At 45.5% G+C, this 16,721-nt stretch overlaps 1 protein-coding gene across 1 annotated transcript; it reads right to left on the reverse strand.

Annotated features, from left to right (window-relative positions):
• Nucleotides 1-524: 524 nt before the first annotated feature.
• Nucleotides 525-2,893, reverse strand: THBD (thrombomodulin). Its single transcript, XM_053397511.1, has one exon. It carries the CDS (start codon nucleotides 2,779-2,781, stop codon nucleotides 940-942), a length of 1,842 nt encoding a protein of 613 aa, XP_053253486.1. The 5' UTR covers nucleotides 2,782-2,893; the 3' UTR covers nucleotides 525-939.
• Nucleotides 2,894-16,721: the final 13,828 nt, after the last annotated feature.

Consider the following 16,721-nt stretch of genomic DNA (forward strand, 5'->3'; position numbering starts at 1 on the left):
AAAGCCAAGGCATGGACCCCCTACTTTTGAAAATTTTTGTAACTCTATGGTAGTTACCTCTGCAAAGCATTTTTTTAACAAAATGTGGGGGAGCCCCTAATAAGCAAAGGTTTTTAGGTTTACTAAAAAAACAGACCATAAAATCTGTGATATTACCATGCAAAAATGACAAAAAAGGGGGGGCAAGGGATGGGGCCGTGAATCCACTGGGTGCGTTCTGACCCCTAATTGGGAACCACTGAGATAGACCAACGGTCTGACTCAGTGGAAGGGAGCTTCCTCATGTTGCTGCTACATAAAACACACCTTCTTAACTGCAAATATGCAAAACTGCTCCTGCCACATAAAAACTACACGTTGATCCTAATTAGAAGTTCTACTGACACAGTGACCATTAAAATAAATTGAGAGTTGCACAGTAGTTCTGTATCCTAAGTGGTTGATGTGGCATAAGCTTTGTAGCAAACACCTTTTATCAGATGCATGAAGCAGACTGAAAATACATCAGTATCAATACATTGTAATAAAATACAGCCCCTTTTTATTATTATTTATTTTAGGTAACCAAGTTTTCAAAACTAACAAAAAGTCATTTTTAGAAGAAAGGCACCGTTAGTTTCATGTCTGGTTGAGAGAGAAAAAGAAATCATGAATGCTGCATCTGGAGAAAAAGCAGTTGGAGCAGAAGTCCTAGAGCTGAATGCAGTCCAGGCGCCCTCCTGCTGCGCATTCTCTCTCGCCTTGGGATTCATGTACAGGGAAGTGTCACACACTGACATTGACCTCAATGCATGGCATTTGTAGGACCACTCTCAAGAAGCGGTGTTTGCACAGAGGTTCCGAGGGGAATTCGCAGGCATTTCCCATCCAGTATTCAAATAATTTAGCTCTCCCGCATTCCCACTTCTTTCCCTCACATGTGAAGGTCCACATTTTCCGTCAGGAAGAGGCGCTGTTTGGGGTGACTACTTGCTGCAATGGCACCCCAGTCTCGTATTGTTGGCATTTGTAATCCATTACGGTGGGTAAAGTGCAGTGTTTTTTCACCAAGTAGCACAAAATCGCTACTAACGCTATAACCATCAATGTGGTACTAACAATGATAGCAATCAATACCCCTTGGTTTCTGCCAGCATCTTCCTCCTTGGGTGGGATAAAGGAGGGAACTGAGGGTGTGGAATAAGTTTTAGCATCACCAGAGTACTCTGTTTCATCTGGTGGTTCCTTGCACAACTGCCCACCTGGACAGAGACACATATAGCTGCCTGGCACGTTAATGCACTCCAGTTTCTGGCAACTTCCAGAATCACACTCATCAATATCCACGCAGACCTTTGTCCCATCTGGGTCGTCTTCCAAGATAAAGCCATCTGCACAGTAGCAGGTGTCCCCGGTGTGGGGGTCGCACTCAGCTGCGCAGCTGGTCTCATTGCAGAACATCACACACCTATTCGGCGTTTGGGGATGGGGCACATATCCTTCAGAGCAGATGCACCCATACTCTCCCTCGACATCTGCACATTCGTGCTCGCACATTAACTCCTCGCACTTGCGATTTTTCAGCAGGCACCTGCCCTCGACCAGCTCATAGGTGTCATAGCAGCGGCACTCGAAGCCGCCCTGGGTGTTCACGCACTCCTGCTCGCAAGGGCTGGGCTCGGCCCGGCAGTCGTCCACGTCCAGGCAGCTCCGCCCGTCGGCGCCCAGCGCGTAGCCCACGCTGCACATGCAGAGGGGGGCGCCGGCCGAGGCCACGCAGTGCTGCTGGCAGCCGCCGTTCTCCAGCCGGCAGTCCCAGGCGCCGGGCGCCGCCGAGCCCCACCGCGCCGGGCCGCCCCCGGGCGCGCCGCACTCCAGGCGGGCGTCCAGGCCGGCCACCTCGGCCGCCGTGCCCGGCGGGGCGGCCAGCAGGTCGCTCTCGCGGGCGCCGAAGGGCGTCAGGTAGGAGACGGCGGGGGCGGGCGCGGGCAGCGCCAGCGGGTCGCACGTGCCGCCGGGGTAGCTGTACTCGCAGAGGAAGCCGGCGGCGTCGGCGTCGCAGGCGCGCTCCTCCCAGCTCAGCCGCTCGTTCAGCAGCGCGCACCGGGGGCCGCACGACGGCGCCGCCGCCTCGGCCCAGGCCTCGTAGTCCGTGCGCTCGTCGCCCGTCACCCAGAGGAAGCCGCGCAGCTGCTTGGCCGGCTCCACGCACGACGAGCCGTCGGGCAGCCGCAGGCCCAGCCACGCGCCGCCCGCGCGGCCGCCCAGCAGCACCGCCGCCGCCTCGGCCGCCACCGTCGAGCGCACCGTCATCAGGTGCCCGCCGCCCGCCGCGCACCCCTCGCTGGCCTGCGCGAAGCTGCGCGCCCCCCAGAACAAGCCGTAGCACACGGCGCCCAGGCACTGCGCGCCCGAAGGGGCCGACGACGCCACGCCGCTGCTGCCTCGGCCGGCCAGCGCCGCCGCCGCCGCCGCCAGCAGGAGCCTGGCGAGGAGCCGCATCCTGGCGGGCGAAGCTTCCCGCCCTCGGCGCGCCGCGCTTATAACGGCCTCCGGGCGGCCAGGGCTGGGTGGGGACGGCGGCTCCGGGAAGGGAAGGGAAACGCCGCCCGTCGGGAGGAAACCTCCCGGGGCCGAGGAGTCACGGGAGGGGGCGGAAGGCGGGGCTCCCGGCTGCGGAGGAAGGGCCGCCCAAGCAGCGCGCCCGGCCGCGCCCGACCCGCCCTCAGCCCAGGGCAGCGCCTCACGGAGACCCCGCCGCCGCCGCCTCCGCCCAGGGAACGTCCCGAAGAGACGCCTCATCCCTGGCAGCAGGGAAACGGCCACACGTGCAGCCCAGACCTGCAGCGGGGAGTTCCGCGAGGGGCGGCCGCTCAACACGTGTTTGCGTTCCAGTGGGGAAGCGCGCGAGAAAAGTGAGTCTGGCTGCGGGTGGCAGCGCGGACTCTGCTTCTCTTGCGCTCCCTATCCATTGCGCCACATGCACAAACTTTTGAAGCACAGGCCCGCACTTTCCCAGTCTGTATTATTTTGTGTTATTTTGCCTCGCTGATTTCCAAGCCGAGGAGTATTTAGGGGAGCCTGACTGGGTTCCCGCATACTGTGTGCTGAGCTGAGGGAGGTGTTGCAGGGCGTTGCAACTATGGCCCAGGGCATGCACAGAACAGAAGGCGAAAGGCAGCGATATGAAATTTTGGCCTGGCTCAGAGCACCACTGAAATTTGAAAGATCAGGTCTGCCCCTGTCCCCTGGAAAACCTCTTTAACACTGAATAAGAACAAAGGGCAGTTCAGTTTTTCCATGGATTGCTGTTTGTTTTGATTCAGCAGCAAAGAGGGGGGTTTTGTGGGGAAAGGCCAGGCAAAAGAAAAAAGTGCTTGGACAGGGAAAGGCAGCACAAAGGCAAGTTTGGATGAGCCAGTATACAACATCAGGTCTTGCTTGTATATTTATGTGTGCATGCTCTCAACAGAGGTTACCTCACCTGTCCACTAGGGAGGTTCTGCTGCTGCTGCTTTTAATCTCTTAAAACGGTGTTCTGACTTCTTCTTTTTTAAAAATATTTTTTTATTAAGGATTAAGCAGTGAGTGGACTGATCATACCACTTTCCTTTTCAAAAGGCTGCTTAACAGAATGGATTTGGTTGTACTTCATATATCTCTGTCTCTCAAAACATGACCAGGAACAGCACTTGAGACAGGGCACAGGCCATGAGGCAGCCTGATTGACATAGCACAAGAACTAGGCAATATTACTATTCCTAATTTTCCAGTGGGATGGGATAGAACGTGCCTTGCCAAAGGCCATCTACTGAGTTCATGATAGGACAGGTTTGGTACTGGGGTGGGGAGATCAGTCTCTTTGCTGCCGTATAACACCAGCTCACTCAGGTCAGTTATGGGAAATGTAAAGGTAAAGGGACCCCTGACCGTTAGGTCCAGTCGTGGCCAACTCGGGGGTTGCGGCACTCATCTCGCTTTACTGGCCGAGGGAGCCGGCGTACAGCTTCTGGGTCATGTGGCCAGCATGACTAAGCCACTTCTGGCAAACCAAAGCAGCGCACGGAAACACCATTTACCTTCCCGCCGGAGAGGTACCTGTTGATCTACTTGCACTTTGACGTGCTTTCAAACTGCTAGGTTGGCAGGAGCAGGGACAGAGCAACAGGAGCTCACCCTGTTGCGGGGATTCGAACCGCCGACCTTCTGATTGGCAAGTCCTAGGCTCTGTGGTTTAACCCACAGCGCCACCTGCGTCCCATGGGAAATATATGGAAGTGCAAAAGAAAGAAACTTAGGAAATTGCCACCACCTTCCAGAGTGGCCCCTGCCTCCCCCCATCTGCCACCACAGGGGCATCTGTAGGACCACCTTGCCCTGGGAAATGGAGAAGAAGCAGTAACAGATTTTTCTTAAGGTGTCTTTTCCATTTTCCTGTAACTTTTTTTTTTTTTAAAAAAGATGCTTATTCTTGTAATAACCTTGCATGAACCACTTTGTAAGGTCTGTCTGAAAAGCAGTATATAGATACTATAAATATATCACTCATTCATTCAGCTTATAACCCACTTTTATTTCCCCAGTGGAAATGCACAGTGCCAAACTGCATCCATCAACAAGAACATTGCAGTGGAACTCATAAAATCGCTTTGGATCTTGCTGGCTCAGCTCCCTTGCATTAACCACGAGCGGTTCTGCATGGAAGAGGCTGCCGGCTGCTCCCTGCTTTCCCACTTCCATCGTGAGCTGATGGAAGAGTAAACAACAGAGATGACCCTGAGCTGGAATCTCATCAATCACTTTCCTGGCCTGTTACTAAGGAAGGACCTTGGCCATTTTGCAATGACTTCCCAGCATCAGCCAAGACTCTTGTGGGAACAGGAAGTAGAGAAGTAGATATATTTGGGGTGACAGTGAGGGAAGGGTCCTGGAATGCAGCTCCCAGTAACAGTTGGTAGTGACTCCCCACAGAAGACACTTCAGAACCAAGGATTCCCGGGGGGCGGGTGGAGAGTCATGTGCGTTAAATGTACAAAATGTTAAAGACTATCACAGCTACATTTTAAGAAATGGGATGTAGAGTCATTTGCATCTTAACCATGGAAAACTGGTGGTTAGCATCCTGTGTTCCCTTTTCAGTAGCTTTTGAAAAGGGATTCAGAGAACATCATAGGTGATAACCGGACACATCACATGAGGAAGGCAAATGGAACTGGGCCAGTCTGCCAGTATCACAGGGTGACCCATGATGCTCTTGGATGAATGGGAGCAGCAAAGCCCATAGACTTGACTACAAAATAGAGAAAGGCCTGATCACAAGGTCAGACGCAGAACCACAGCAAGGCAACAAGAGGGAGAACCGCAGTTGGTGCTAGGGAAGCATCGTACTCTAGACTTGACATGTGGGGCATGTGCCAGAAAGGTTTTCTGCTAGTGAAAATGGGATGCCGTAGAGAGCATATGCTGACTCTTTCCCCTATGAGGAAAAATTACAACATTTGGGGGCTTTTCGTTTAGAGAAAAAGTAAGAAAGAGGCAGGGCATGGTGAGATGTATGCAATTGTGTGTGCTGGCATCTGTCTGTCTCAGGAGACAGTGGAGGAGCGCACCTTTGGGGGTGAGGTCAAGCCGCTGAAAGGTTGCAGCGCCTGCTGCCTGACATGTTTTGTTGTAGCTGGGGCAGAGGAGAAAAGTGGCTGGAGAGTTGTTGTCTATTTGTCCTTCATAATAGTGGAAGTCAGGGGCCCCCACTGAAGCTGAATGTTGGAGGATTCGGGACAGACAAAAGGAAGAACTTAACACAGTGCATAGTTAAACTATGGAAGTCACTACTGCAAGAGGCAGAAAGACGGGCCGCTTAAAAAGGGGCTGAAACAAGTCCAGAGAGGATAAGGCTATCCATGGCTGTTACTCATTACAGTTTTACACCCCCTCCAGGATCTGAGGTTGCATGCTTCCGTGTCCAGCTTGTGGGCTTCGCACAGGCATCTGGGTGGCTGCAGTGAGAACAGGATTCTGGCCTGATCCATCAGAGCTCCTCTTATTAGTGAGTGAAGTGCATACGCACCACAGTACAGACCAAGTTCTGGTGCACAGAATAGCTATGTGTCTTTCATTGTCAGATGCAATCTTGTAAAAGGGAATCCAGAGAAATACTTCATCCATTACACAACATTACATTACACATTGTGTTTGTTGTGGTTACGGTGAGTGTTGCCGCGTCAATGTTCTCATAAAAGTATGAAGGGGAAATGTGCATTTCTGAGTGCTCTCCCTGCATGTTTGGGGATGCATATATTCATTCGCACGGGGATTGTAAAGTTGGAAGGGGTCACAAGGGTCATCTGGTACAACCCCTGGCAATGCAGGAATCATTTGCCTAACGACCCTAAGATTAAGAGTCTCAAGATCTAGGGAGTATTACATGTGTACATTTTACAGCAAGCATCAGGGGAGTTGCAACAAACATAATTGCTGCCTAAAGTAACACTTTCAAGAGAAAGTCTTGCACAATACATCCACTTGGCTTCATGTTGGCTCTTAATGCTGCAGCTGTTGGCTGTGATATTAATGCTAAATGTAATCCCCCCCCCCCCGGTGTTTCTCATTGCCAGAGCCTCTGCAGCAGCAGCAGCAGCAGCAGCAGCAGCTGTGGAGCTTGTCACATTTGCCCTCAGTCCCCTCTTGTGCAATGGGAGAGATGCTTTTTTGCCTCCCAAGATGCCTCATGGCACCCTCTGAGTAAATGGTACTTTTTGTAAGATGGTGTTCATAGGAGCATGACACTCTCAATAGGAGAAACAGCTGCCTGCGTCAGTTTGTAGACGTTTAGAAAGAAAAAGAATTTTGAAGTTTCGGAATCCCCCCTCGGTCTCCAAGGGCGAGGTGGTCTGGAGTGATTCAGAGGAGCTGCAAGGACTGCCAAGGAGTGAGCACTCCTCCCAAAAGCGCAAGCAAGCAGTCAACACCCGAGAGGGAACTGGCATCTCACCAGGACAGAGAGCAGTGCTGTTAGATAAAATGCTGAATAATCCCATGGCACATCTAAGTCCAAGACTGCACATGCAATACTTTTAAAGCACGTTTAAAGTCCAGTTCCTCCACTAGAGATTCCTGGAAACTCTAGTTTGTTAAGGGGCTGGGAATTGTGAGGTGCTGCGAGAGGGTAGACAATGGTTGCCAGGATTCTTGCGGGGGGGGGGTGTGCTTTAAATGTATATGCAGCTCATATATTCATTCCTTTCCTGTAGCATTTTAGACAGTTAAAGGGGTTCTCACTGCAGAACCCTCTTTCCAGTAGGTGTCTAGACAGGAAGAGTGCCATGTGGCCAGTTTCCCCTGCACTTAGCAGTTAATGCCATCAAGCTTCTGCTTCCTAGTCTCTTGCTTTCATTCTCTGGATGCTGGGAGGGAGTCCACTGCATTTATGGGGGGGGGTGTCTTTTACAGCCTCAGTCTTGGCACCACCAAGCACCAATTCTTCATATAGACAGCAACAATTGTCCACTGTCTATATTTGCCACAGTCTGACCAAGGCTAATGCTTTAATCATTTTCTACTGTGGTCTTTATGGTCCCATAAAAGACTGCTTGGTTTTGGCTACCTGGGCCTGGAGGAGCAACATGAGTACGAAGCCTCTGTTATCCTCCTCACTCTTATTTTTATGAGAAGTCATTCTCTCAATGGTGATAATTAAATAGAACCTCTAGCCCCCCTACTATTTAATTTTTATTTCAATAACTTAGTAACCACTCTCAATAATCCAGAATTCCACCCCCCAAAGCTAGCAAATCAGCATATTTCAGTTGGCTGTCACTGAAACTGCTCCCCCGTGGTACAGCTCCACTGTTCCTTTGCAACCAGTTCCAGTCAGGATGGCAGACAGCAATCCTGAACACTCTTCAGAAACTGGGTTTTGCCCCTCAAGCCCTTCTAAGTCTGGGCTTGGGCCAAGCAAAAGATATGGTTAGGCAAAGAATTATCAACACCAAGAGACAACAGGAATGCTGAAGGTGCCCCGACTACAAGATTGTAGAAATCGAGAGAGATATAGCTGCACTGGCAGCATCTCTCTTTTTTGTTGTATCAAAAAATGCAAGAAGGGCTTTTACACTTTCCAGAAGCTTGGCTCTGCCCTCGCCAGTCTTGGAAAGATCCTTCAAAAAAGTCCCATATGACCAGAGAATTTGTGCCTGTCCATTGGGGGATATAGGAAGCCCTGCTGGTGAGGCTTGCTGACTTCCCAGTAAAGCAAAAAATTTGATCATCTCCCGTTAGGCAAAGATAACAAGACGGACTTCCGGTTAGCGCCAGCGCTTAATGGCGGATTTCTCCCGGAGCTCCGGGAGAGATCTGCTTCGTGGGTTCGGGTCCTGCAGCCACGGCGGAGCGAGGACCCTCAAAAATCACAGGCGCGTAGCCTGTGAACTGGAGACTCGGCGGGCACCTTTGCGCCCCCCCCGACGTTGTGAAATAGCCTTTTTAAAGGCTACGGAACAGCGGAGGGTGTGTGGAGCGGTGCTGAGAGTCGCTTTCACCCAGCCTGCGAAGCGAAGCCGCGTCGCCATTAGCGGAGAGCGCTGACTTCTTCCGGTGAATTTGGATTAAAAAGAACAATTTTCCGTGAGTAGGATTGAACTTTAAAATATAATTGGACGTTAAAATTAAAGAAATTGGGCACCGAGACGGACAAGCACTAAAAAGGAAGTCTGCTTTCCGTTCTGTAGCAAGATCAAAGCGAAAGGCATTCCAGCTGTAACTTTTTGACAGGAGAGTTCTGCGAACTAAGAAATCCACCACCAAGCAAAGAACTCCCTCCCCCGAAGGCAGGAGGGGGGGGAAGAAGACTTTAAAGTGCTTTCCTGCCTGCTTAAAAGAAATTGAACTGTTTACCGCTGCTCCTTTACCTGGGGGTCGGACTGCCGGAGAAAAGGAACCGGCTAAGGACTGCCGCTACAAGAAGGTTAAAAAGTAACTGTAATATTGACTTTGGCTACTCTCAACTTGAAATACTTTATTTTGTTGCACAGTAAGTTATTTGCAGGATACTATTGATCTGGATCTTTTATAAAGAAAAAAGAATAACTGAAAGGGACTAGGAGGGCTTTTGTTTGTTTTTTGAAAGGTGTGGGAACAATTTGAAGGCAAAGAATTGATTTTACGCCCTCTAGAGGACTTGTGAATAGTTTCAGCAACAAGTGGAGCTTAAAACTTGAGATTTTTTTTTTCTGACAGCTTAAGAGTGTGGGAATGACCTTGAGTGAAAGACTTTGTTATGGCAGATGGTAAAGAGAAAGAGGACTCACAAGAAACAACCTTGAGATCTGGTAGACAATACAAAGTCGATCTTTCTATGCAAAGAAGGGCCTCTGTATCAGGAGCCTCTGGAACTGCAGCTGTCTCAAAGGCAAAAGTGAAAATAATGTCTTCAGAAGAAGCATTTGCAAAGGCATTGGGGAAAATAAATGACTCTTTGGAGGAACTAAAAAAGCAAGGCGCTGAAACAAATAAGAAAATTGAAGAAATCTCTGGGAAAATTGATTTAAATACAAAAAGTATAACTGACCTTGGGAACAAAGTGAACTCTAATGCAGAAGCAATTGGGAAACTACTGGAAGATTCATCTACAACACGAAAGATAGCTGAGGAAGCTAAGGAAATTGCAACTGCTGCCGAGGAAAAGTTTCCACCGGTGTACAGGAAACTAGATGAGTATGAGCTGGCACTCTCTATGCAGGATATGCAACGCAAGGAGAGAAATTTAAGGATCAGACTTGTGCCGGAAAAGGAAGGAGACAACTTGGTGGATTACTTGACAAAAGAATTCTCTGACTTTTGGAAGCAGGAGCTGGATAAGGAAGAATTTAAGATAGAGAGTGCATTTAGACTGGGAACAAGGCAGAGGAAGAACAGACCCAGAGATTGCTTAATAACTTTAAGATCAAAGGAGGAGAGAGACAAAATACTGAACCTGCATTATCAAACAACCCTTCGAATTGAAGATTTTCACATTGAGATTTTTAAAGATATTCCCAAAAGCATTTTGGATGCAAGAGGTTTTTACAAGGACTTGGTGACACTGCTGAAAAGGAACTACATACCATTCAGGTGGGAGTTTCCCCAAGGCTTGTCTTTTAAATACAAGGGGAAGAAAAGAAGAATAAAGACAGTGAGTGATAAAGACAAGTTCTTAGGAGAACACGAAGAAGACCTACAGAAAGAGACGTTTCCAGGACAAGGGCATCCTTCAAGCAAGGGACCACTAGATACGGATACGGAACCACCGACAAAAGAGGAACAACAATTGGGAGCTGTAGGAGGAAAGAGTAAATAATCCCATCATGCCTTTGCAACTTCTAACCTGGAATTGTAACGGTTTAAATATTCCCAGAAAAAGAAAAAATATATTTCATGCTTTAAAGAAAGACCAATTGGACTTGATTTGTTTACAAGAGACTCATGTGACAAGAGCACATAGAAAATTATTAATAAATAAAAGATTGGGACAAGAATTTATATCTTCAGACAGAGTAAAAAAGAGAGGAGTGGTGATTTATGCAAAGGAAAATTTGCAACCGAAACAAATTTTTAAAGATGACCAAGGAAGATATTTGGCAATTGAAATTCAATTTCAAGGAGAAAAGTTTTTGATAGTGGGAATTTATGCACCAAATGAAGGGAAAACTGAATTCTTTAAGAAGTTGCATGAGACTTTGATGGACTATATGGATTACAATTTAATTATGATGGGTGACATGAATGGAGTAGTTTCAACAAATATGGACAAAGCACAAAGACAGGTAGTTACAAAAGATGGAAGACTACCAAAAACTTTTTTTGAAATGACTGACAATATGGACTTGATTGACATTTGGAGAACAAAACACCCATTAGAAAGAGAGGGAACCTTCTTTTCTGAAGCCAAAATGACATGGACACGGATTGACCAAATTTGGGTGACTAGCAGTATGGCGTCGAACATAAAGAAAGTGGAAATCTGCCCAAAAACCTTCTCCGACCATAACGCAGTAAAGATGGTGATGAAGCAAACAACAACTGGCTCCTTCAGATGGAGAATGAATGACACCTTATTTAGAGACGAGGAGATTTGTAAGAAGGCCCAAAAAACTTTGAAAGATTATTTTGAAATTAACTTAAGGACTAAAGTAGAAAAAAGAATAGTTTGGGACGCAAGTAAAGCCGTGATGAGAGGGTTTCTGATACAACAAAATACATTAAAGAAAAGAAAGCAAAATGAGAGGAAAGAGAAAATCTTGGAAAAGATAAAAGAAGGGGAAAGGAAACTAAGATTGAAGCCAAACTCGCAAGAGATTTTAAGAGAAATTAAATTATATCAAACACAATACATGGAACTGATGAATCAAGAAATAGAATGGAAAATTAAACAAATGAGACAAAAGACTTTTGAATCTGCAGATAAATGTGGCAAGTTATTGGCTTGGCAAATAAAGAAGAGACAAAAACTCAACACGGTAACAAACATAGAAGTGGAAGGAAAGAACATATGTAACCCAGCGGAGATTAGGAACTGCTTTCAGAGCTACTTTAGACAATTGTACACACAAGGGCCGCAGAAAGAAATGGATATACAACAATTCCTCGAGAAAAATGGGCTGAAAAAGATTTCGCAGGAAAGTAAGACAATTTTGAACCAGGAGATATCAGCACAAGAAATAGAAGATGCCATTCAAAGCATGACGTTGGGCAAATCTCCTGGACCGGATGGACTGACTTCCAAATATTACAAAGTTTTGAAGGAAGGGTTGATACAACCTTTGAAGGAAGTCTGCAACGAGATCATGGAGGGGAGGAAGGCACCCGATACGTGGAGGGAGGCCTACATCACACTTATACCAAAGACAGAGACTGAAAAGACTCAACTCAAGAACTACCGACCCATCTCGTTACTAAATGTGGATTACAAAATCTTTGCTGATATTTTAGCAAAGAGATTGAAAAGAGTTCTGATGGAGGAGATTCATGGGGACCAAGCGGGCTTTCTCCCGAAAAGGCATCTGTCGGATAATGTAAGGAATATAATTGACATTTTGGAGAAGTTGGAAGTGAACATAAACACTAAGGCTGTTTTGATATTTGTGGATGCCGAGAAAGCCTTTGACAATATATCTTGGAGTTTTATGTTGAAGAACCTCCGGGGGATGGGGGTAGGCCAAGGGTTTGAGAATGGTATAGGTGCAATATACTCTGAACAGAAAGCAAAATTAATTGTAAATAATGTGGTCACAGAAGAGTTCAAGATTGAAAAAGGGACACGTCAGGGGTGTCCTATCTCCCCACTACTTTTTATATCGGTCCTGGAGGTTTTGCTTAATATGATTAGGAGGGACCAGCTGGTTAAAGGGATTCAGGTCGGAGCTAAACAATATAAATTGAGAGCATTTGCAGATGACCTAGTACTTACATTACAAGAGCCAGAAGCTAGCACGAAAAGAGTTTTGGAAATAATTCAAGAGTTTGGTCAAATGGCAGGATTTAAATTGAATAAGTTAAAGACTAAGGTATTGGAGAAAAATTTAACACAGGTTGAAAAAGAAAGGTTTCAGAACGAGACGGGGTTGACTGTGGTTAAAAAAGTGAAATATCTGGGTATAAATATGACAGCTAAGAATGTGAATCTATTTAAAGATAATTATGAAAAAACTTGGACAGAAGTGAAAAAAGATTTGGAGATTTGGTCAAACTTGAAGCTTTCCTTGTTAGGTCGAATTGCAGTTATAAAAATGAATGTATTGCCAAGAATGTTGTTTTTGTTCCAAGCATTACAAATAATGGATAAAATGGACTGTTTCAAGAAGTGGCAAAAAGATATATCTAAATTTGTCTGGCAGGGCAAGAAGCCCAGAATTAAATTTAAGATATTAACGGACTCAAAGGAAAGAGGGGGGTTTGCCCTGCCAGACTTTAAATTGTACTATGAAGCGGCAGCTTTCTGCTGGCTAAAAGATTGGCTGCTTCTTGAAAATACAGACATTTTGGATTTGGAAGGTTTTAACAATATTTTTGGGTGGCATGCATATTTGTGGTATGACAAGGTTAAAGCACATAAAAGTTTTAAAAACCATATTGTCAGAAAAGCACTATTAAATGTCTGGGTCAGATATAAAGATTTGCTGGAAAATAAAACTCCAAGGTGGCTGTCGCCAATGGAAGCTAAGGCAGTTAAAAAGTTAAATATGGAGTCGAAGTGGCCAAGATATTGGGAAATTTTGGAAAAGGAAGGGGACAAACTGAGATTGCAGAGTTTTGAGAAATTAAAAGGGAAGGTGAGAGATTGGTTGCACTATCACCAAATAAATGAAGTGTTTAAACTGGACAGTAAAATTGGCTTCCAGGTGGAAAAATCAAAATTGGAGACTGAATTGTTAGAATCCAGTACTAAGAATTTGTCAAAAATGTACAATTTGCTGCTGAAATGGAATACACAAGATGAAACGGTTAAATCAACTATGATTAAATGGGCTCAGGACATTGGTCATAATATTTTGTTTGCTGATTGGGAAAAGTTGTGGACCACCGGGATGAAATTTACGGCATGTAATGCCTTAAGAGAAAATATTATGAAAATGATCTATAGGTGGTACATAACCCCAGTCAAGCTTGCAAAGATTTACCATTTGCCTGATAATAAATGTTGGAAATGTAAAGAAAAGGAAGGCACATTTTTTCACCTTTGGTGGACGTGCCCGAAGATTAAGGCATTCTGGGAAATGATTTATAATGAACTTAAAAAGGTATTTAAATATACCTTCCCTAAGAAACCAGAGGCCTTTCTCTTGGGTATTGTCGGCCAAGGGGTGTTAAAGACGGATATAACTTTCTTTATGTATGCTACAACAGCAGCTAGAATACTCATTGCAAAGTACTGGAAGACACAGGATCTACCCACACTGGAAGAATGGCAGATGAAGGTGATTGACTACATGGGCTTGGCAGAAATGACGAGCAGAATCCGAAACCAGGGAAGAGAAGCAGCGGAAGAAGAATGGAAAAAGTTCAAGGACTATCTAAAGAAATATTACAAAATTAATGAAAGTTAGAATGATGTTGGACTGGAAAGTAAATGGTTACTATTAGCAATGGTTAAGACAAGGAGAATAAGGAAGATTAGCTTAAATTTAAAGTAAAATAAGGGAAGATTTGCTGAGTAATTGATTAGAATTTGGAATACAGAAAAGGGAGGCACGAGGAAGTCGGGGAAGAAAGGTATAAGAAATTAAGATATGAAATGGTACTTGTTTTTTGTTTTGTTTCTGTTTTTGTTTGTTTATGTATTTGTTGTTGTTATGTTATGTTTGTGTGGTTATAAAAACTGTTTAATAAAAAATATTTAAAAAAAACAAAAAAAAACAAAGATAACAAGACGACCCGGATGGTTGCCAGATTCTGCGCACAGATCTGTAGGCAGAGACCATCCCCCAATTCAATCTAGTTTGTTAAGAAAATTCCCAAACTCGGATCCACAGGCAACTCTGGGTCATTTCTCCTGGTAGAAACAACAAACATTGGTAACTTTAAAATCACAGACCACACCCCTGTAGAAGCTATCCTGAAAATAGGAGAGGACGCACAAACTATTTTATCATGGTCCTTCAGCCCCATCCTAATCACAAACCAATTAGCTAAAGAGAGTCTCTTGAAAACTCTCCAAAACAATTTAAGGATAATGATGTGGGTGACAAATTTGATCAGGGCATCCTGATCAGGGCATCCTGATCAAATTTGCAGATGACACCAAACTGGGAGGGGTGGCTAACACCCCAGAGGACAGGATCACACTTCAAAACGACCTTGACAGATTAGAGAACTGGGCCAAAACAAACAAGATGAATTTTAACAGGGAGAAATGTAAAGTATTGCACTTGGGCAAAAAAAATGAGAGGCACAAATACAAGATGGGTGACACCTGGCTTGAGAGCAGTACCTGTGAAAAGGATCTAGGAGTCTTGGTTGACCACAAACTTGACATGAGCCAACAGTGTGACGCGGCAGCTAAAAAAGCCAATGCAATTCTGGGCTGCATCAATAGGAGTATAGGAGTAAACTGGTCATTATCAGTAAATTGGTACGGGCAAACACAATCCTGAATTCATATTTAAACACCTCTCCCAACAGGTTATGAAAAACCTGTACTTTAATGGATAATAATTTGAGAAGCTCAATGCTATAGAAATTGTCATTTTCAAAAAGTTGACTGTTTAGTTTTACAAGTAACAACATACTCTGTTTTATATTAGAGTTCATCTACAAAAAAACGCGGCAGCTAAAAAAGCCAATGCAATTCTGGGCTGCATCAATAGGAGTATAGCATCTAGATCAAGGGAAGTAATAGTGCCACTGTATTCTGCCCTGGTCAGACCTCACCTGGAGTACTGTGTCCAGTTCTGGGCACCACAGTTCAAGAAGGACACTGACAAACTGGAACGTGTCCAGAGGAGGGCAACCAAAATGGTCAAAGGCCTGGAAACGATGCCTTATGAGGAACGGCTAAGGGAGCTGGGCATGTTTAGCCTGGAGAAGAAGAGGTTAAGTGGTGATATGATAGCCATGTTCAAATATATAAAAGGATGTCACATAGAGGAGGGAGAAAGGTTGTTTTCTGCTGCTCCAGAGAAGCGGACACGGAGCAATGGATCCAAACTACAAGAAAGAAGATTCCACCTAAACATTAGGAAGAACTTCCTGACAGTAAGAGCTGTTTGACAGTGGAATTTGCTGCCAAGGAGTGTGGTGGAGTCTCCTTCTTTGGAGGTCTTTAAGCAGAGGCTTGACAACCATATGTCAGGAGTGCTCTGATGGTGTTTCCTGCTTGGCAGGGGGTTGGACTCGATGGCCCTTGTGGTCTCTTCCAACTCTATGATTCTATGACATAACAACTCCCCTCCTCTGGGACACAATGAAAGTGGTCACCAGAGGAGCCTGCATAAAGGAGAGGGCATCTATTAAAAAACAAACCTCAAAAATTGGTCAATTAGAACAAGACATTATGACCCTCTCATCACACTTCAAACAGGAGCCAAAAAACTCCTTAAACTCATAGAACAAAAAGAAGGGAAAGTGACTCTCTAGAAATCAATAAAACAATATGATTAACATCCTATATTCTAAATAACGCTTTTACAAATAAGGAGGGAAGAACTCCCATCTATGCAAACAGATGCGGGGGGGGGGAATCACTCAAAACAAGAATACACTGTGTCACTAAAAAAGTAACATAACATCCTCCATCAAATAAATAACCTCAGAATTTGCTGAATTTCATGCCAATCCATACACCTCCCACAACCCACCTGAACAGGAAATCAGAAGATTCCTAACGAGGCTGACCATGTCAACCTTAACTGCCCTCTCACCCCAGAGGAAATAGAGATGGTACTCAAAAACCTGAAACCACGCAAAGCCCCAGGCCTGCATGGCTATACAGCAGAATTCTACAAAAAAATTCAAAGAAACCCTGATGCCCTTACATCACCTGCCTATTTAATGATATCCCCCAAACCTGGACCTCTTCCAAAATAGTCTCTATCCCAAAACCACTCAAAGATAGCCTCAAAACAGAATCGCACTGCCCAATCTCATTGATAAACTAAGACTATAAGATGGTCACATCAATCCTAACCGCCTAAAAATCTTTCTATACAAACTAATCGTGCCGGATCAGGCAAGCTTTGTCCCTGGTCGCAACATAACAAACCCCATTAGGA

Source organism: Podarcis raffonei, chromosome 7 (genome assembly GCF_027172205.1).
Source record: "Podarcis raffonei isolate rPodRaf1 chromosome 7, rPodRaf1.pri, whole genome shotgun sequence".
NCBI classification, from domain to species: domain Eukaryota; kingdom Metazoa; phylum Chordata; class Lepidosauria; order Squamata; family Lacertidae; genus Podarcis; species Podarcis raffonei.

What these genes read in the sequence shown, in the direction of transcription:
- THBD (XM_053397511.1), bottom strand. Translation starts at nt 2,781, where the DNA reads ATGAGGCGTCTCTTCGGGACGTTCCCTGGGCGGAGGCGGCGGCGGCGG.